Here is a 21005-nt window from a genome sequence, read left to right on the forward strand (position 1 = left end):
ATTTGTTTCCTCCACCTGTACACCCTCTCCTACTCCTCAGACAGGTCCACTTTTTCCATACCTTGAGTGACTAGGTAAGACGGCTTTGTCTAAAACCAGGGTCAGCAAACTATGGCCTGCGGGCCAAATCTTGCCCCTTAAACATGTGGTTTTTTAAATGACCCATGAGCTAAGAATGGTTTTTAGATTTTTTTTAATGGTTGAAAACAATTTTTAAAGAGTAAACACCACATGTTCTCACTCATACGTGGGAATTGAACAATGAGAACACTTGGACACAGGGTGGGGAACATCACATACCTGGGCCTGTCGTGGGGTTGGGGGATGGGGGAGGGATAGCATTAGGAGATATACCTAACGTAAATGACGAGTTAATGGGTGCAGCACACCAACATGGCACATGTATGCATATGTAACAAACCTGCACATTGTGCACATGTACCCTAGAACTTAAATTATTAAAAAAGGAGTAATATTTCATGATATGTGAAAATCCTTTGAAATTCAAATATTAGTGTCTATAAATAAAGTTTGTTGAAACATAGCCAAGCTCATTCATTCACTTACTGTCTGTGGCTGCTTATGCATTATGACAGCAGGGTTGAGTAGCTGCAGTATGATCTGCAGAGCCTGAAATATTTTCTATCTGGCCCTTTACCAAAGCAGTTTGTCAACCTCTTCCCCAGAACTTTTGGCCAACTCCTCTACTGGGACAACGAAGACCCATAGCACCATTGTGATTGCTATGTGTCTGCCACAGTACATATCTACTGAGAGACACATCAGATGTCTGTTTGCTTATTTCCCTTCAGCTGCCCAGGCGAGTATAAAATTGAGGGCAGAATGAATAGATAATAATGTTTTCTTATTTTTCCCATAATGTACAAGTGTCCTACAGTTGATGAAATGTTGAATATGATAAAAATCTTGCACTTTATATGTCACTCTTTCCTTATTTCATGTATATTATTATTAATAGTAGTTTGATTATTTCTATCAGAAACTACTGGAAACAAATTACTTGTCCGTTCTGCTTTGTAGTATTACTTTTTTTTTCTGGCAATTTACTTATAAATGGATTGAAAACTTCCCCTAGTAAGAATTCTCTAATTTAGTAGGTAAGTTACATTTTCTCTCACGTAGCAGGCAAGAGATGGTTCTCCTAATTAGTGGCTTAAATACTAATAGATTTGTTCTACTATCCTTGGAGCGTGGTGACAACTTTGGGGGCACACAATGGGCAGAAACTGCCTGGTGCATTTGCTCTTTGAAAGTACAAGCTCTGAAGCAAAATTTTCCCCCCTGAGTTACAAGACTTTTACTTACCCCGCGTTAAAAAGTCAAAAACTAAAATGTCACCAACAAATGGAAATGTAGTATGTGCTAAATTACTGAGTATTTAGTAATTAATCCATAACTCACTTTCATAACAAAGTCCTTTCCATTGCCAATCAGTATTAGGTGTTTGATCGCTCTTACAAGCAGAAATATGTTTTCTCTGATTCCTTACTGATCCTCTCTTGAATAAAAGAGGACAGTCTACATCATTATTTACATGGCAGTCCTTTGTGCATCTGAAAACCAAATCTTCACCATTCTACAAATGGTTTTTAATTTCCTGCTATAATATTTTAAGCAAACCTTGAGGGGCCTGGTAATTCTCTTTCACAAAAGTAAGAAAGATTATAAATAGAATTAAGCCAACTTTGCCTATGGTCTGGTCTATTCTCCAGGAAGTTTCTCAGACCAAAATGCTTCCATTATTTTTTTCCTTGTAGGCTTAGGGCTTGCCTAAGCGATGGGAATAAAAGTTGTTAGGGGATAGCATGTGGGTATGCTGCCAGGGGGACAGAGGGGAAGCAAGTGGCATCTGGACAAGCCAATGACAAACGACCTATGTTATAACACTTAAGCTGTGACAAACACAAATCTTGAATTAGGGCTAATTAAAGAGATGAAATATGCAACAGGTGAAGACTTTATTTGCTTATGGTTTATGTGAAAAAAATCCTAGGGATTTAATTGTCAGTATTAACAAGGACCAATGGTAAAATGCAGTTGACACAGGAAAAAAACCAAAGCCATGAAAATCCTGCTGCAGCAATAGACCACGGGAAATCCTACTCTCACTGTATTTTACTGTACTTATTCCACAGAATATGATATCAAATCTGGATGCTGCATTTTAAGTAGAACATTGAAAAATTATAAAGTGCTCAGAATGTGAAGACTGGAAATAATCTCTAACAGGCAATAAGAAAGATGTGGGATAATTTTGCCTGGAGAAGATAAAGCTAAGAAGAATATGGGAATGGTCTTCAAATATTTGGAGGGCTGTTATGAAAAAAGTGAGCCCATTTTGGGTAGGGGCACCTGCGGTGGAGTTAGAGCTGAAGCACTGGCTGTGATCCCCACCTGCCACTCACTGACTAGAGGACTTTGGACCATTTACCTAATCTCTTTGTGGCACATTGCGTTGTCCAAAAAGTGGCTGCAGTAATGCCTCTGGTCCTACTTGCTCTTTGATCCCATCAAGAGATAGGGTCTCTGTCCTCTTCTTATGACCTTGAGTGGGCCTGTATGACTGCACTGACTAGAAGAGCACAGTAGAAATGATGCTATGTGACTTCCAAGACTATGTCAAAAAGGTTGTTTGGCTTCTGCCTGGCTCTCTGTCTTGGGGCACTTGCTTTTGGAGCCCTGAGCCACCATGTTGAGAAACCCAGACACCCTGATGCTGCCATGCTGAGAGACAAGTGGAGAGACTACATGGAGGCGGAGATGCTCCAGGCACTCCAGCGGCAGTCTGATTGTAACTGCAAGAGAGACGCTCAGAGAGAACAGTTGGGAAAATTGAGAGATGATAAAATGAATCTGCTAAGGATAGGAGTGGCTTATTATGTAGCAACAGAGCACTGGGACATTCTCTGAGCCTTATTTGTAAAGAGATTATGATCCTAAGCTACAGAGAGAGTGTTGTACCAGGTAAATGAGATGCTCCATATCATGGTTTCATACCCACGCTGAGTGCCTTAATCATGACTGCTTCACAGGATGGGATGGATACCAGAAGCACAGGAGGCAGATGTTGGCTTATCCTGGAAAGATCATTTTAGCATTAGAACTGTCAAACAGGACAGGAGCCACTTCAGAAAGTGTGCCCCAAGGACTGCAGATATTTAGGCTGGATGCTTATGAATGTGTCAAGGGTGTCCCTCACAGGACACTTGCAGTGGGTAAGAGTCAGACTCGCAAGCAGGTGAAATATCTGATCCTGAATTGAACTTGTTTTGCTATAATTTTGAAGTTCCTCTTTCTTTAGGTATGCATGGAATTAGCCTTGTTATACCGTACATGTATCTCTGTAAACAACCCCATATCCTTTTTGTAACAAGACAGAACAGATAAAAACAAACAAAAACCATCAATTAATATTTAGCAAAAATAACGACTCTGGGGATTCCATAGAAAGCTCATTCCACAAATATTTAAAATATGTTAAACAATAACTCTTAAGTTATGGTGAGAATTAATAAAAGACCTCTGACCATCTAGCAATCTGTTTAAAGAGTTTATTCAACTTATTTTTTTACCCTTTAATACAAAAAATATTAAATCAATGCATTATTGGACGCCTTATAGCACTATACCTTGAAACATGTTCTATAGCATCCTGGAAGAACACCAACTTTACTTCTTTGGGATTTGTGAGATTATAATCATCAAGATAGTCCTGTAGAACATTTGCAATTTTCTCTATATCAGGCATGTCATCATAAATCCGATCAGCTTTATCTGCTCCAAACTATAATTTATGGGAGAAGAACCAAGTTGGATTAATTCTGATAGACACATAACCTGGAAAATCCATTTCATTTAACTTTCTCAAGAGCTACACTGGAATTTTGAAGGTCTTTGCAATAAAACTTACATAGGAGCTCAGACACAGGGTTTTGATTTTTCTCACAATGCTACATTCTGATTTCATTTTTTTTTTTAGACGGAGTCTCTCTCTGTTGCCCAGGCTGGAGTGCAGTGGACTGATCTCAGCTCACCACAACCTTCGCCTCCTAGGTTCAAGTGATTTTCCTGCCTCAGCCTCCTGAGTAGCTGGGATTACAGATGCCCACTCCCAGCTTATTTTTGTATTTTTATTATAGACGGGGTTTCACTATGTTGGCCAGGCTGATCTCGAGCTCCTGACCTCAAATGATCCGCCCGCTTCTGCCTCCTGAAGTGTTGGGATACAGGTGTCAGCCACTGTGCCAGACCTGGTTTCATTTTTTTGTTGTTAGGTTATTGACATTGGAAAAGCTAACTGGTTAAAAACTATGCATAGCAGACTGCTGTTATTATAAAAAATCATGCCAGAACTATTTGTAGTTTTTAAATAGCAGTCATCTAGAGTTACTAAATTGTTGAGAATTAAATTCAGGTGTAAACTTCAGGGAGTCGAGTCCTTGTTTTAATCTATTGATGATGTCCCTTCTCTATTGTATGTAGCAACTGCCCCAGGGGCACTTTCTCCTGGACTGTTTTACTAAAACACACACAAGCAATGCAAGAGGAGTCTAGCTGTTCTTTTTCTGTTTATTCTCTCATCTGATAATACAATCAACTAGAAACACACAGGAAAAGAATCTTCGAAAACAAACTTTGGACATACTTTTAATAATAAACATAAATACATACTTTACAAAAATACATAGTTTATCTTTTTTATTTGTCAGTGGTAATACTTATCTAGAGTGGAGTTACCAGAGTGGTGAGGTATTGCATACATATAATATAATGACAAGTTCCTTCATGTGCTGAACCAGCATTGATTGAGAGCCTGCTACGTACCTCTGTGCAGGAACCTGGGAACTTAAGATGAACAAAACTAGACGTGGTCTCTGCCCTCTTGGAGACACTGGGAATGTTTTACTCAAACAAGAGGCACCTTAGTAAAACAACATGGCTATCTGCCAATGTAGGCAGGGCAGTGAGATAGCAGATTTATTCTAGGTAGGTCAAGAGGGTAAAATTTACCAGAGGGCAAAATTAGGTCCAGAGGGTAAAAATTAGACAGACAGTATTGCAGAGATGGGCTTGAGGAACTCATAAGGGAATAAAAGGAAGTTAAATATAAAAAAATTGCTACTAATTAGAGTTACTCTTAAATGAAGAGAACAATTCTCTTAACTAAGTAGCTTCAGTACGTAGAGTACAATAAGGGGGAAGTCCTGAGTTAAGAGACTAGATCTCTCTGCTACCTTCCAAACTGAATACCTGATAGCTCTCTGATTCAAACCGTTACCAAAATGAATGTAATTAGACCAGGAGTCAGCAAACTTTTTCTGTAAAGGGCCAGATAGTACATATTTTAGGCTTTGCAGGTCATATGGTCTTTATCACTACTACTGCACTCTGCTGTTGTAGAGCAAAAGCAATCATATAAAAAAATCATATATATAAATGGCTGTGGCTATGTTCCAAAGAATTTTGTTTACAAAAATAGGTGGCAGGCAGATTTGGCTCATGGGACATGGTTTGCTGACATCTGGCCTAGATCTTAACTCTTCACACATGTGAAGTTTTTATAGAATATAAATTTGAATTGGAAAATAATAAATGCTTTAAAATTTTCAAATGAGGTCAAGTCAGTTTAACATACTTGCCTTAATGAAATCTCCAAATATGATGGGCTTATTCAAAAAATATTCCAGGTCAATTGCAATTCCAAAATGTTTGTCTATTTAAAGAACAAAACCAAGTTTTTAATATAATGATAATCTTGAATGGAATATTATAGTGATAAAACATACAGAATAACAGCTGCTACTTTACTTAGAAGACTTAATTAATATATATGAAAACTGAGAGAATGCTGTGTTAACTCCATGCCGCTTTAGTTTAGCTGATAATCTCCCAAGTTTAAGATTAAGAATACTTAACAAATAATTTAAAACACTTGTTAAATAATGAATATTGGATACTTATTTAAGAAATAGGAAGTATTTTAAAATTATCCTGGCTTTTGTTTTTTTTTGAGACAGAGTCTTGCACTGTCACCTGGGCTGGAGTGCAATGATGCAATCTCAGCTCACTGCAACCTCCGCCTCCTGGGTTCACATGATTCTCTTGCCTCAGCTTCCTGAGTAGCTGGGATTATAGGTGCACACCACCACATTTGGCTAATTTTTTGTATTTTTAGTAGAGACAGGGTTTCAATATGTCGGCCAGACTGGTCTTGAAATCCTGACTTCGTGATCCGCCCGCCTTGGCCTCCCAAAGTGCTGGGATTACAGGCATGACCACTGTGCCCGGCCTATCCTGGCTTCTTACCAGACAAAATGCTCTTTCTCCTACTTTCTCTCCTCTACTTAAAACTTCATAATAAATTAAAATACTAACACTTCCTGAATTTATTTATTTATTTTGGTATTTTTAGTAGAGATGGGGTCTTGCCTTGTTGCCCAGGCTGGTCTTGAACTCCTGAGCCCAAGGGATCCATGTATCCAACCACCCAAAGTGCTGGGATTACAGGCATGAGCCACCACACCTGGCTGACCCTTCCTGAATTTTAATAAAATTATTTTATAATATTGCATAATATTTCATATATTTTAATATATATTTGAACCTTCAAAGAAAATAACTTTTACTCATAAATTATGAAAATTCTTTTTGTGTTGATTGTTCTTTGTGGAAACCAAATTGCTTTTCTAATCAAGTAAAAAAAAAGAATAGGTAAAGATTCATATTTACTGGCCATTTCTGTCAGAATAACATGGAAATATTGCTTATCTTCATTATTAATCAAGCGATCGTGGAAGACTCTTTGGCACTCATGGCAAAAGAGTCTAAATATCTGAATTTCTTCTCTTATTGTTCCTGGATCACATTGGAGGATACCTGTTTTTTAAGAAAAGAAAAAAAAAAAAAGAAAAATTCTACATTTGTAGAATCTCCAGTAATAGTTTAATTAGGAAATCCTTAAGTACAACTTCACCCTCACATTGCCAAAAATGACTGCTTCCCCGGTGGATATACTCATATATGAATAGTGACCTCATTTTTCGATAACAACATTGGGATACATTATTTGACAAAGACATTTCTGTCCCTATTTTGTGATGTTTCTTTAACTGAGCATGTGAAGTGGTCAGACTCCACCATGTAAGCAAGTGGATCCCGTTGTTACATGAGCTGCAATATGCTAAGTGAAGGGCCTCACGTTACTTTAAAATAGACCGAAGTATATGTATTTACTTATCTTGCAACTTTCCTCCTCCCAAGGCTTATACTGTTTTTGAAACTCCCATTTCTCTCTCTTTCCCAATGTCAGTCCTCACCAAATGCCCCTGGCCCTTCCAGCTTCTACTAACATTATTCTGAGTACTCATTTCATTAGTGTAAATTGTTATTGCAAACACAGTTCTAATAATTTCAAGTTACAATCAAAGCAACAATGTACAGGAATTTCTGGAAATGGTACTTCTCCACAGAGACCACCAATATGGGGCTCCTCACACTGTAGACGGGGGCAGGGAGAGTGTCTACTGTGCATGTGGACACACACAGCAGAGAGTGGGTACCACACAGCATGGTAGGTACTGCTCATGTTGCTTTGGAATACTAGGGTATTTCTGTAGATAATGATGCTACCTGTTTTTTGCATCTCATGTTTGTGTTTGTGTGTGTGTTTGACATATATGTTTCTTGAAATGCTTGAAGTTTTTGTTTTTATTATACTTTATGTTCTAGGGTACATGTGCACAACGTGCAGGTTTGTTACATACGTATACATGTGCCATGTTGGTGTGCTGCACCCATCAACTCGTCATTTACATTAGGTATATCTCCTAATGCTATCCCTCCCCCCTCCCAAATGCTTGAAGTTTTAATTATTTTCAGTTAATATTTGTAGAAATAAGGAAATTTCTAGGACTTTTAATGAAATGCGGAACCAAGGAGAAAGAGATTCAACATTGGAATTTCCTGTGTATAGTATGATGTGTCATTTCAGAAATAAAGTGGATCCTGAATTTTGAAGCTCAAAAATTATCTTAAAAATAGGAATAGAAAGGCAATGGGGAAGGATAATAAATAAATGACAAGATTAGACAATGTCTGAGGATCAGTAAGTCAGTGTGAAGCAGTTCATGAAAGAAATGAAGTCATATTCTAATGTTTTCTAGGAAAATTGAGTTCATGAATAGCAGGACTAAACTGCTAGTATAAGAGGGCATGATTTCAGTGGAGGAAGAGGAAAACAAATTATTTTGTCATCCTGTGGCAAGGATGGTGTGCCAGCTTTGAGAGTCCTTCAGGCTCTTGAAGGAGGAAGAAAAAGAAAAGAGTGACAGAGCTTTCAAATCGGGAGTTGGGAAGACCAGGAACCTGTGTGAGAACTGTGCATTAGGGAGGAGCAGGACGGGTTTGCAGGGTCCTTAATGCCTAAGCTCCTGCCATGGGCCAGCATCTCTTAGTTCATTCCCAGACTTGTTAATGCACAACAGGTAATGACTTAGATTGTGATGAAGACAGGAAGGAGAGCTAGCTGTCAAAGAGGCCAGTCATTGCTTCACAGGAAAGCACTCCGCAGCTTCTACTTTGGCTACTTTGCAGATATTAAAAACAAACTTATAAATGTTAGTTAGAATCTTTTTAGAGAAAAAAAATATTGGCTGGGCACAGTGGCTCACGCCTGTAATCTCAGCACTTTGGGAGGTCGAGGCAGGTGGATCACCTGAGGTCAGTAGTTCAAAACCAGCCTGACCAACATGGCAAAACCCCGTCTTTACTAAAAATACAAAAATTAGCTGGGCATGGTGGTGTGCACCTGTAATTCAAGCTTCTTGGGAGGCTGAGGCTGGAGAATCACTTGAACACAGGAGGTGGAGGTTGCAGTGAGCCGAGATCGCGCCACCGCACCCCAGCCTGGGCAACAAGAGTGAAACCCTATCTCAAAAAAAAAAAAAAAATTAAGAGTGGTGTAGAACAAAGGGCACTGGATGGGGAGTCAGGGAATGAAGCAGATCATGGAGCAACTAAGAGATAGTATCCTTGTATACAAAATCAGGGGAGATTTGTTTATTCGTCTAGACATACTTTCATTCAGTGCCAGGCTCAGTTAGGCACTGGGATACAGTGGTGAACTAAGCATACAGCCCTTGGGAAGCTGACGTCCTAATGGGAGAGACAGATACATAAACACACATATATGCAGAGAAATATGTGCGGTATGATTACAGGTAATAGGAGCTATGAAGGGACATGGGAAAGTCTTGCTGAGGAGGTGACTTTGAGCAGGGAAAGTGAGCCATGTGCGTATCTGGTGTCAGAGCATTGCAAGTGACATACAGAGGTCCCTGGGCAGGTCCGATTTCAGGAATGGCAAGGAGGTGGCAGTAGCAAGGAGGAAAGTGGTAGGCAATGAAAGGGAGAGGGAGCCCGGAACCAGATCACTCAGAGACTCAACACAGGCAGGTGCTGGAAGCAGCCTCAGGAGGGTCTCAACAGGGCCCATGGTTGGCTGCTGTGCAGAGGGCAGAGCTTGGTCCCTTTGAACAGGGTAAATGGACAACCGGAAGCAGGAGTTTAGAGAGGAGGTTAGAGGGGTAGCGGATGGAGTGGTGAGGAGTGGTTAGATTCGGCATATATTCTGAAAATAAAGCTGTCAGGATTATTCGTGGATTGCACAGGGGTTTTCAAGGTTCCTGGCGAGAGCAATTAATGGTAGTCTCCTCTGGGGCCGGGGTACGTATGGCCAAGGTGGAGGGGAAAAGCAAGAGTTCCGTTTAGACATGCCAAGTTTAGCAGGCCAGCTGGATGCCTGAGGGCGCACACTGAGAAGGAAGCTGGATATGCAAGTCAGACTCTTAGAGTAGGGGTAGGAGCTGGAGGCAGGCACTCTAGTGCCATCTCTGAGTAGACGGTATTTGACAATATAGAATTGACCAAAATTACTGAGGGAATATGTGTGTAGATCTGAAGACCGAGCCCTGTGGCCCCAACATTTTGAGGTAGGGAAAGGAGGAGCAGCTATCAAAACAGACTGGGCGACAGCAGGCAGTGACGGGGGACCGCAGGAGAGCCTGCCCTGGACCACTGGAGAAGGTGGGGAGCGGCGAGTTGTGTGGACACTGCTGTGAGGTTAAGGTGCCGCTGAGAGCTGACCAGTGAATCTGAGCAGATGGAGACAGGACTCAGGTAGAGTGCAGTGTTGGGAATCACATTTTGATTGACATATATTGAAGGGAGAACTGGAGGGAGTAAGTGAGACAGGGAGGAGAGACCATACTTTTAGAGGTCTTTCTACAAAGAGCAGAGAAATGGGAGGGGTACCATCAGGGGATATGGGACTTACAGAAATCTTTTTTTTTTTTTTTTTTTTTTTAAGATGGGAGGTATGATAGTGGCTTTTTATGCCATTAGGCATGATCCAATAAAAGAGGAGACTTTGAAGATGAGAAGAGAAGTGGGAATTATGATAGCAAAATCCTTGAATAGACAGGAGGGTATTGGGTTCAGTACTAGAAGGAGCACTGGCACTGATAGATGCAGGGGCAGCTCAGCCCATGGAAGGAAGATGCAGGTTGTCTGAGAGATTTAGAAGATGAGGCAGCCCTGGTCCAATTGCTTCTATTTTTTTTTTTTTTTTTTTTTCAGTGAAAGACAAGTAATCAGCTGGGAGTGAGAAATGGGAGGCAGTGTTGGCCATGTGAAATAGTTGTAAAGCACTCAGCCTGAACAGGAACAGGTGATGGGATTTCTGGGTGAGTCACAGAAAACTGCATACATACAATGTTACTGAGAGATTTGGGGGCCAATGGAAAAGAAGGGAGGGTGCAGATCAGAAAACGAGGGTTCAGTACACTACCTTGCACACATTTGGATAAGTCCCTCAAGTTAAAGACGTAATGGGACTTGGCAGGTGTTGGTAGGAGGTCAACACTCATTTTGTTATAAATCTCAACTGAGGCTTCTACAATGCTTGATGCAGTTTGCTTTACAGCTGGTGGAAAGTCACTCAGGAAACCATTTAAGATGGCCTAGAACCAGAAACATAATATGAGAGGATTAGATTTATTTTAAACCAAATATCTATCTTTTAAGTACTCCGGATGACATGTTTTCTAATAACAGAAAGCCAAATTCCAACACAAAGTCTTCTGGTATCAAAGCTCTTCTGCTTATTTCAGAAAACATTCTCGAGGATGCACTCACTCCTGTCTTCTGTGATTGTTTTGTGACGCCTGAGTGGCATTCATATCTGACTAGTGAATTTACATGAACGTACTCTCAAGTAATTTAGACCTCTGCTTGAGGTGAGTCCAAGGGGTCATCAAGAAGGGCACAAACCCACCTGAAAAAGAACAGAAACCCTCTCTCTCACTTTTATGGACGAATGATCACCACTCTCAAAGATTTACATCTTCATGTATATTTCAAATATGACTTACTTGCAATGGTGAACTCCTTCACATTCAGCTTCCCCATTTCAGTAGCTGGCCATTCCCTCCTAAGCTCAGATCAGGAGCTTGGAAGTCTCTTTAGACACTTCCCATTCTCTGTCCCGCACAATCAATCTTGAACACATTTCTTGGGTCTGTTTGCTTCTCTCTGTTTCCCCGGACATCACCCCATTCTGTGCTCCACTCTTTTAAATCTGGGTTTCTCCCCTCTCTCCTTCGCTCTGGCCTCTCCACTTCCATCCTGGTCTCCCTGCTGGTCCACCCTTCCTCCAGCTCCCTCACTTCGCCCATCCCTTCCATTGCTCCCTGTGTCCCCGCCACACTAGTCTGAACGCCCGCGCTCCTTCCCATCTCAGGCCCGTGCACTACTGCTCCCCTCTCTCTGTGCCTAGCCCTCTCTGCTTGGCAGGTGCCTTTTCATCCTTCATGTTTTAGGTTACATGCCGTCTCTCCAGAGAGGCCTTTCCTGACCACTCAATCTAAAACAAGTCCTCCCATCAGTCTCTCTGATCTTCTCATCCATAACATCACAACTTGAACATGTGTATTTATTAGCTAGTCCTTGACCCCCAAGTGCTTGGAAAAATCATTATTGTTTTTTAAATAGATAAATTCTTATCACCATTAACCTGGGGGTAACTCATGGGAGAAGCCACCAGAATGCATATCTATGTTTGCAAGTTAGTCCAATCTGAAGTTGTGACTTCAGATTTGGTGTCATATATGAGATCTTTTGAAATAAACCTGAGTATTTGTTTTCAGTGGGTCTCCTGTTTAAAATTTGCTTTAACTTGTGAGGATGACCTCTTTAGGTATCCCCTCCTGGGACCCCAACATGAGTTTAACATACTCCACATGGTCTGTATTTTATGTAGGACCATCCCAAACCCAATCTTTAAATTTGATGAAAATCTGTCCATTTGTATGTGTATGATGGAGAATAGACAAGCTGATAATTTTATCTATATATATGTTATAGGTAAGTAAAAAGCTCCAGCCTTCTCTTCTCCATGACACAAATACAAATACAAATACAGTTTCTAACATATGCATGAGTAACTGTGTGTCTGTATCTAGATATCTCATTCATCTATTCATTGTCTGCGTCCGTGGAAGAAGATCCATGAGGACAGGGATGATACACCAATGTCAGGCGTATGGAAGGTGCTCAACAAATATTTGTTTAATGAATGAATTAAAGGCAACTAATTGGTATCCATACATTAAAATTAGCGTATCATTATAAAATTTACTGAGGACCACAGCCTGATACTCTACTTAAGGATCTGGCTTACATGATCTGCCTGGTAACTTTGCAAAACTCTTACTAAGAACATGCACACAAGACACAGGCAGATTTCTCAGTTTTGGGAGAAGGATTCTTTGGCATAAGCACATTATTACTAGTTTATGGAGCCAATCATGGTTTTCAGTTACTGCTGTTATAGCTTTCTAACTAGAAATTTCATTAAATTTAATTTACCTGGTTGTGTGCTGTTCAGTTCACCCTTAGAGTGTATAGTGATGCATATTTTGGCACATACATTTCCAATAAGTAAACACTCAGATTTGTGTGAATTGTGTGGTCCAAGAAAGAGTCACTTATAATGTACATATTCCAACTGAGCAAACCGTGACTGGTTATTAGTGATGCGCTCCCTGCATATATGCACTGTTTAACTAATTTGCAATAGACTATCAAAGAAAGTATAATGATAGGACTAATTGTGTTAACACTAATAGGTGATTGAAAACATTATATATAATATACATGTACAATTTAGATTCATAGGCTTCTTTTATATAGTAGAAATAAATCTATTTATATATGTTGCTAACAATAAATTAGCTTATTGATTTTGCTCTTCTTCAATTCTTGACTACATCCAAGTTCTTTCTCCTCCAAACAGTAATGAAGGACAGGACAGATGGGTGATGAATTATTGGGTCCTGCTTAGGTGGGCTGTGATGAAAAATGAAGTTTGAGATCCATGGGCCTAGAGCAAGTTCTTTTTTCCTACAGGCAAAGTACCCTGTCCATTGTAATGACAGCAATATTCTTTCCCACCTGAATTCAGTCCAACCCGGTAGCCCCCAGAATCTCGCAGTTTTGCAACGTATCATTTCTATTTCCCCTTATAGCTAGTGTGGATTTTAAATGTAAACCTGTAAAGTTACAGTGGGAAGAAGCAGCTCTATCACAGCCAGTTTTCAGCTGTGATGTGCTTGCTGGACGATGTTCCCATGGGTGACACATTTCCATGGACATGATAATCCCACAGGAGGTTGAGAGTTGGGGACCATGTCTTTCCCAGTGGCCCAGACTTCACTGTATTCTTCTCATCCACAAAATGGAAATCATTCCATTTTGGAATGATGAAGAATGACGTTTTTGTAGTCATAACCCTGAATCTGCTTTAACTTAATAAAAAATGAAACAATTTGCAAATTCAGTTTCTTCTAACCAGGCATAAGTTTCTTGAGACACCCCTCACCACTCATCACATCACAGTGGATCTGTGGTGTGGTTGGGAATCACGCACTTCAAACTTCAAAATATAAATATAAAAGTTCTCAGAAAAAGTGTGCAGGGGCTTAGACAACCCCTCTAACAGCTTTGGTGGTTCCTGTTATGTCTTGTTCTGTACTCTGGCGCTTAATTATAGGAGCTAAGCTCCCATCCTTTCGTATTTTCTAAAGCACTCTCCCGAAGTTTTTCGAAATGTGGCAGTTTTTATATATCTTTGTGGCATTGCTCCTAAACAGCTTATTGGAACTACTTCAATTTATTAAAAATAATTTCCCACAGAAATAAGCTATTTAAATACAAACAGAAAACTCCTTTCCATGTACTGAAGGTTGTATACATGTGGAGTCTGTCCCTCTTGAGAGAGGGCTTCCACTGGAAGAAGTTGATGCTGGTAATTGCCACATCCTTGGGCATCACTGTCCACATCACTGTCATCAGCTTCTCCAGGCCAGTCACCTGAACTGTCTTATTCTACCTTTGCGCACACCTTACCATTTCCTGCCTCTGCAGTTGCATTCACCCAGCACTTCCTGTTCCTAAGATCCGTTCCTCCCTGTCAATTCCCAGCATCTCCAAGCCTCAGCTCACAATCTCCCTTCTCTAAGAAACCTTTGCAGGTTGGGTATGCGGGGCTTTAGTCATGCTGCTTCATATTCTCTTATTATTCCACTCAAAATAATGCCTCACAATCTGTTGAGCACTTGTAGGGCAGGTGCTATTATTTTTCCCATATAAAGGATGGAGAAGTAGCCCTTTAGGGAAGTTAGTACAGGTGGACAAAATATAGGTTATTGTTCTTTGTGAGAGTGGCCAAGGAGATGAGTTCTGTTTTAGGTGTGTTGAGCTTGAGCTCTCTGGCATATCAGGTGCCAAGTTTGGTGGCAAGGGGACACACAGACCTAGTGGTTAGGTATGAGATGAGCACAAAGGCAGGGGCTGGGTAGTGATGAGATCTACTAAGAACTGTGTGTGCAGTGCTAAGTGGCAGGGACCTAAGATGCAGCCTTCTCTAAAGGTAGGGGTTTTGTTTGCACAATCTTTCTGCATTTCTAGAACTCTCTGAGACCAACAGATACAGAAGGCAGTGATGCAAATGCCTGCCAGCTACTCTCCAGGAGTCCATATTTACCTGCTTCCTGCTCAGGAAAGAGATGGATAGATGGACTCCTTAGAAACACAAGACACCACTTTGATTGTGGGAGGCTTGGAACACATATGTTTTCTTTTCCCCCTTTTGCCTAAGTTAAAATCAACACTCACCTGAAAAATCTGTTTCAGACTGTGTTCTGAGGGCATTGGGAGGCACAGCATGCTGAAATGTCTGATGAAGCGGGGAGTCACAGGGTTGCGGCCACCGCCTGGAGGTGCACATGCTGATACAATTGTTACATCCTGTGTGCAGAGAAATCCACTTTGATCACTCATCAGAGAACGAAATGAGACCTGCCTATCCCAATGGTAGGACTTCCCAAATGCCAGCATTGCATTACATTTTTTGTGTATGTTAAATGACTTCTCACAATCACTCCAAGAGACCACTGTAATTACACCTATTTTATAGATTAAAAAACCAAGGCCCTGGATGGTTAAGTAAGTTGCTCAAGGTCACTCAGCTGATTCATCTACTTTATATAAATACCTTTATGTGAAACTGTAATCTTAAAAGCTTTGTTATCTGAAGATAAAATATAGCCATTCTTTCAACAAATATTCATTATTCATGGTAGTTAAGTTTAGTAAAGTTGGCTGGAGCACTGGATTAGTGGATACTGAGCCACCGCTCCTAGGGTTAGGTTTCTGTGAGTCTCTGTGATGACATTTTTGTCAACTGACCAATACATAACTTTGTTTTATGTGCGTTTCTGTTTAAAACGCCTTATTTTATATTGTTGAGTCATTAACATTGAACTCATGGACCACAGCACTATTACTCATGCCTAAATGAAATTTATCAAATTCATTCATTTTTTTTCAGTAAGGCACATCACAGCCTTTTTGTGTTTAGGAATAGTAGACAGCACTTTAGCACTACACTTGGGCCATTTTAAATAGCAAAATCACCAACAGAAGGCATAAAAATGTGAAAATGTGGCCTCCAGTAGACTGTGTAAAGGGCAGTTGTTCACAGCACGAGAGCTGAAAAAGAAGGCAGAGTGTTGTCTTGTTCCACCTCATCGGGGAACTGTGGGTTGGATGGCTAGAATTTTTCGCCTCTCCGTACATGTCTGCAAAAGACAGAATAAGTGCTATGAATATTGATTTTGCAGTTACAAATTTTTGTGGGCAGGTGAATCTTCAAACATGGAATCCACAAATAGCCTGGGCTATTGTGAATTAAATGGAAAACAAAAGCCCTGTGGGTCTAATGGAGAGAACATGCCACCTATTCCATCTGAAAGCAGCTTTAGTGGGAAGGACAGAGGTTAATACCGTAAATCAATGATCTTAAAAATAAATGTGAAACTTTGGGAGGCTGAGGCAGGCAGATCACTTGAGTCCAGGAGTTCAAGACCAGATTGGGCAACATGACGAAATCCTGTCTCTACTAAAAATTCAAAAAATTAGCCAGGCATGGTGGCATGAGCCTGTGGTCCCAGCTACTCGGGGGGCTGAGGTGGGAGGATTGCTTGAGCCCTGGAGGTTGAGGCTGCAGTGAGCCTCTATTGTGCCAGTGCAGTCCAGCCTCAGTGACAGAATGAGACCCTGTCTCAAAAATAAAATAAAATAAAATAAAATAAAATTGCAATAAAAATCACAGTAAGGTTTTTGAAGGAAAGGGATATAATGCTGAGGCAATGCTTGATGGGGGAACCTTACTTAGTCTGTGGGTCAGAGAAGATTTGGCCAAGGAAATGGTACTTGCAGTGGAGAGCTGGAAGCTGATAGGAGCAGAAGACAAGGCCATAGGGGTGAAGGGAGCAGATGCATTTCTGGCGAAGTGAAGAGTGTGTGCCAATTCCTTTGGTAGGAGGAAGAATCTGAAGACCAAGAGGAAGGCACTTTTGATCTCAGCTCTACAGTACCAAGGCTTGAGGTGGTACCAAGGCTGTCTCTATGTGAATCAGTTCCAATAAACAACGGCTTACTATGTACAAGGTATTAAGCTTAGCAGGGGCCATAAAGATGAGGGAGATGGAGGTCAGGAGCTCAGAGTCTAACATGAAGGAATGCAACACAAGATGAGCACATCAACAGCTGTGACTCAAGAGAGAATGTGAAGACCATAAAGACACACACAGTGCTCCATGCGGGTGAAAGAGGAGTCACACTGGAAATGGGGGTTTAAGGAAAGACCTTGTGAGCAAGGCAATTTGGAGATGGGCGTTGAAGGAGTAGAAGGATTACAAGGGAAGAGCTGGAGAGAAGGGCCCTTCCAGGTAGAGGACACTATCACAAAGGCATGCGATGGAGGATATGGGTGCATTCAGGAGACATCAAGCCTTCTGCCTCAGTGGGACTGTGGGACATGTGCAGGGAGCAGCAAAAGATCCTTGGATCAGAGCAGCCATTCACAGCCATATGTGGGAGCCTCAGAGTGCCAGGGCGAGGCATTTCCATGTGATTTGTTTGGCAGAGAGGAGCTACTGAGCACTGGCCTGGTGGGAGGTTTGGCAGTCATTCCCTTCCCACCCTCATCCACATGGCACTGAGTCAGGGGAATTCTAAACCTGCAAAGGGCACGTGATATTCTCTCCTCACTGCGTTGTTGGGAAGATAAAGTTAGATAAAATTATTTGGAAAGTAAAAAAACCTTATATGCAAAAGACTGCTTTCTTTATAAAGAGGCCTAATTATATTCTCTTTTTAGGAAAGGTTTTCCTGTTTAATACAGGTTGTAAATGCAGTCTGGAAGAAGACAACTGCTGACTGCTTCCCAGGAACTGAATACAGGTTCATCTTCCATCCGGGACTTCCTGTGTTGGTGAATGAGGCCCCTTTCTCAGGACCTACTACCTCCACCCCCATCAGTTTTCACCTATGCACAGCTTGAACCCTCTCTTCAGTCTCCATTTATCCCTCTGCCTCTTACACTCATCTTATTTTTCACTTCAAAGAATGTTTATGCCTTATTTAAGCTCTCATTTTGATAGACAGAAAGTGCTCTACCTGGATTTCCCAGGGAACTGGAGCTTAGCAACGTGGGCAGGGAGGAATCTTAGCTGAAATCACATATTCAGAAGCCGAATGGCCTGAGCTCTAATCCCAGTTTTGCCACTTACGAGTAGTGTGACCTTGGACCAGTCACATAACTCCATACTCTTGGCCTATTTCTTGATCTATAAAACAAGGCTGATAGCATTATCCATCTTGTAGGGATGTTGGGTGCTAGCAGGTGGGAAACACTTAGAATAGTGCCTGTAGTGCTCAGCGATTCTAAACACTTAGAATAGTGCTCAAATAAAAACAAATATTTGTTTTTATTGTGAGCAAAACTAAACATGCCCCCTGCCCTCTTCTTGTCAAGCGTGTTGGTTTCTGTTCTCCAGAACAGAAATGGGGCAGTTAGCCTAGGTTCCCCCTCCTCCCTCTTGACTCCATACCCCACCTGTGATGGTTAACACTGAGTATCAACTTGATTGGATTGAAGGATACAAAGTATTGATCCTGGGTATGTATGTGAGAGTGTTGCCACAGGAAACTAACTTTTGAGTCAGTGGGCTGGGAAAGGCAGAATCACCCTTAACCAACCCTTAAATTGTAGGCACAATCTAATCAGCTGCCCGTAGAGCTAAACTACAAGGAGGCAGAAAAATGTGAAAAGAGTGACTGGCCTAGCCTCCCAGCCTACATCTTTCTACCATGCCGGATGCTTCCTGCCCTTGAACACCGGACTCCAATTTCTTCAATTTTGGAGGTTGGACTGGCTGTCCTTGCTTCTCAGTCTGCAGATGGCCTATTGTGGGAAGTCGTGATCATGTGAGTTAATACTTAATAAACTCCTTTTTATGTATATATATATATCTATTCTGTTAGTTCTGTCCCTCTCAAGAACCCTGACTAACACACCACCAGTCCTGCTGGTCTGCCTTCTGGCTTCTAAACGCTTCTGACCACACGCATCACCCCAGGAGGCTCGACCCTCATCTCTTGTCCTCTAGGCTACTGCCGTTGCCTCTGTTCTTGCTTCCTCTTTAGCCCATCCCTCCCCTGCAGCCAAGGGAATCTTTCCATAACATTTCCTTCAGCAGCTCCTCAGCACTTACAGGATAAATCCAGTTTCCTCCTCATGGGCCCACAGCACCATGGGATGTGACCCCTGCCTCTCCTGTTGCTTTGGTGCTCATATTTCACACCACCTTAGTATTTTACATTCTCCGCTTCTGGGGTATAAAACGCTCCCTTTCCCTGCTTTGGCATGCATGCCTTCAGAATCCAGCTGCAACATCACTTCTGGGAGGCTTCTCCCATCCTCAACCCAGCCCTGTCCCTGAATCTCTCCTGTCTCTCCCCTCTCACCACTCTGCATTAGAAATGTCGGTCCACCCTCTGAAGCTCTCTGGGAGGCAGGGACTGTTTCACTTGTTCACGGATCTCCTGAATCAAACATGGCAAAGACTCAATATAGACTGAATGCATTGAATTACAAGGAGGAAAAACCGAGGCCACATGTTATGGGCTGAATTGTGTCCCCTGTCCCCAAATCATATGTTGAAGTCCTAACTCGGCATCTCAGAATGTGGCTGTATTTGGAAATAGGGTCTTTAAAGATGTGATAAGCTAAAATGAGGCCACTAGGGTAAGCCCTAATCCAGCATGACGGGTGTGCTTATAAGAAGAGATTTGGACACAGACAGACACAGAGGGAAGCCCATATAAAGACATAGGGAAAGAGTGTTCAGAAGAAACTAAACCTGCAGACACCTTGTTCTTAGACGTCTAGTCTTCAGAATTATGAGAAAACAAACTTCTGTTGTGTAAGCCACCCCATTTGTGGTACTTTGCTATGGTAGTCTCACAAAGTATACATCATATTTCCTTGACATTTAAATTTAAGCACGCCAAGTAATTTAAAAGCTAAAGCAACCTGTATTTCTTTCCAAAATAGTTTGTTTCTGTCATAAAATCCCCCAAAATCTTGATACTGCCGAAGTAATTCAATCGGAGGCTGAGAGCCATAGCGATCCAGTCTGGGCATGTTTAAATCATCAACAAAAATCACAATTCGTTTGTTTCCCGGTGCTCCTAGGGAAATAAAATGAATTTAATTTAAGAATTATGATTTTCCCCTAGAAAATGTAAGCCAAAGCTAGGGTATGACTTTGGACTCAATGACATCCTATAGGTCATAAAGAGCTCAGTTCTAAGTCCTGCCCGGAGGAGGAGATTTCCTTCTGGCCCCACCCAGGCCCTTGCAGGAAGATGTGCTCCTGGTCAGGACGTCCACGTTGTCATGCCAGGTGGCCCCTTATCCTCACTGTCAGGGCACAAGATGGTGGCCTCTCTCCAGCAAGGAGTGAACCTTTCTCTGTCTCAGCCACTGCCCTCAGCAACTGTGTGGCTTAGGCATGAGTGAGGAACATCAGTTTCTTTCCATAGTAGGAAGAGGAAGAATGCCAAAGTTTCCTTTCATAAATGTCATCACGGCACCCTCACAGGGAAAACAGGTTAGATATTCAAAAGCATCCTGATCACATCAAAGGGAAATCCAGTGCAGTGGGGCTGCACAATGCCACATTTAAATAAATATACACACATTAGAAATACACGCATTAGAAAAAGGAATGAGTGATAGCAGAGGAAAGAGAAACCCGACGGGCAAATGGCCATGTCTCTGCTGTTGGGATAATTACGGGAGGTGATTCCAAGGCAAACTGAGTGATTCACTCCATCCCATGGCCCCCTGGAAGCCAAGTAGCAGGATGGGGGGGCAAGGAAGGGGTCTAAGAGAAACCTCTGTAAAAATTTGGGGCCCCCACCAGAAAATAGACTGGCATCTGTTGCCCCTTGCCTACCTGAGCAGGAGAGAGGGGACAGAAAGAGGAGGCAGTGAAGCAGCTGGCAGCACCATTGTT

General features: G+C 41.7%; 1 protein-coding gene across 1 annotated transcript in view; it reads right to left on the reverse strand.

Annotated features, from left to right (window-relative positions):
* DNAH6 (dynein axonemal heavy chain 6) overlaps positions 1 to 21005 on the reverse strand; it is a 381338-nt gene that overhangs the window by 132619 nt on the left and 227714 nt on the right. The window contains exons 40-45 of the mRNA XM_015112750.3: positions 20018 to 20175; positions 15253 to 15384; positions 10868 to 11039; positions 6751 to 6897; positions 5661 to 5734; positions 3651 to 3805 (exon numbers count right to left, since the gene is read on the reverse strand). Of these exons, the coding sequence (XP_014968236.2) occupies positions 3651 to 3805; positions 5661 to 5734; positions 6751 to 6897; positions 10868 to 11039; positions 15253 to 15384; positions 20018 to 20175 (838 nt within the window). The remainder of the gene's footprint in view (positions 1 to 3650; positions 3806 to 5660; positions 5735 to 6750; positions 6898 to 10867; positions 11040 to 15252; positions 15385 to 20017; positions 20176 to 21005) is intronic.

This window comes from Macaca mulatta, chromosome 13, assembly GCF_049350105.2.
Source record: "Macaca mulatta isolate MMU2019108-1 chromosome 13, T2T-MMU8v2.0, whole genome shotgun sequence".
Classification (NCBI taxonomy): domain Eukaryota; kingdom Metazoa; phylum Chordata; class Mammalia; order Primates; family Cercopithecidae; genus Macaca; species Macaca mulatta.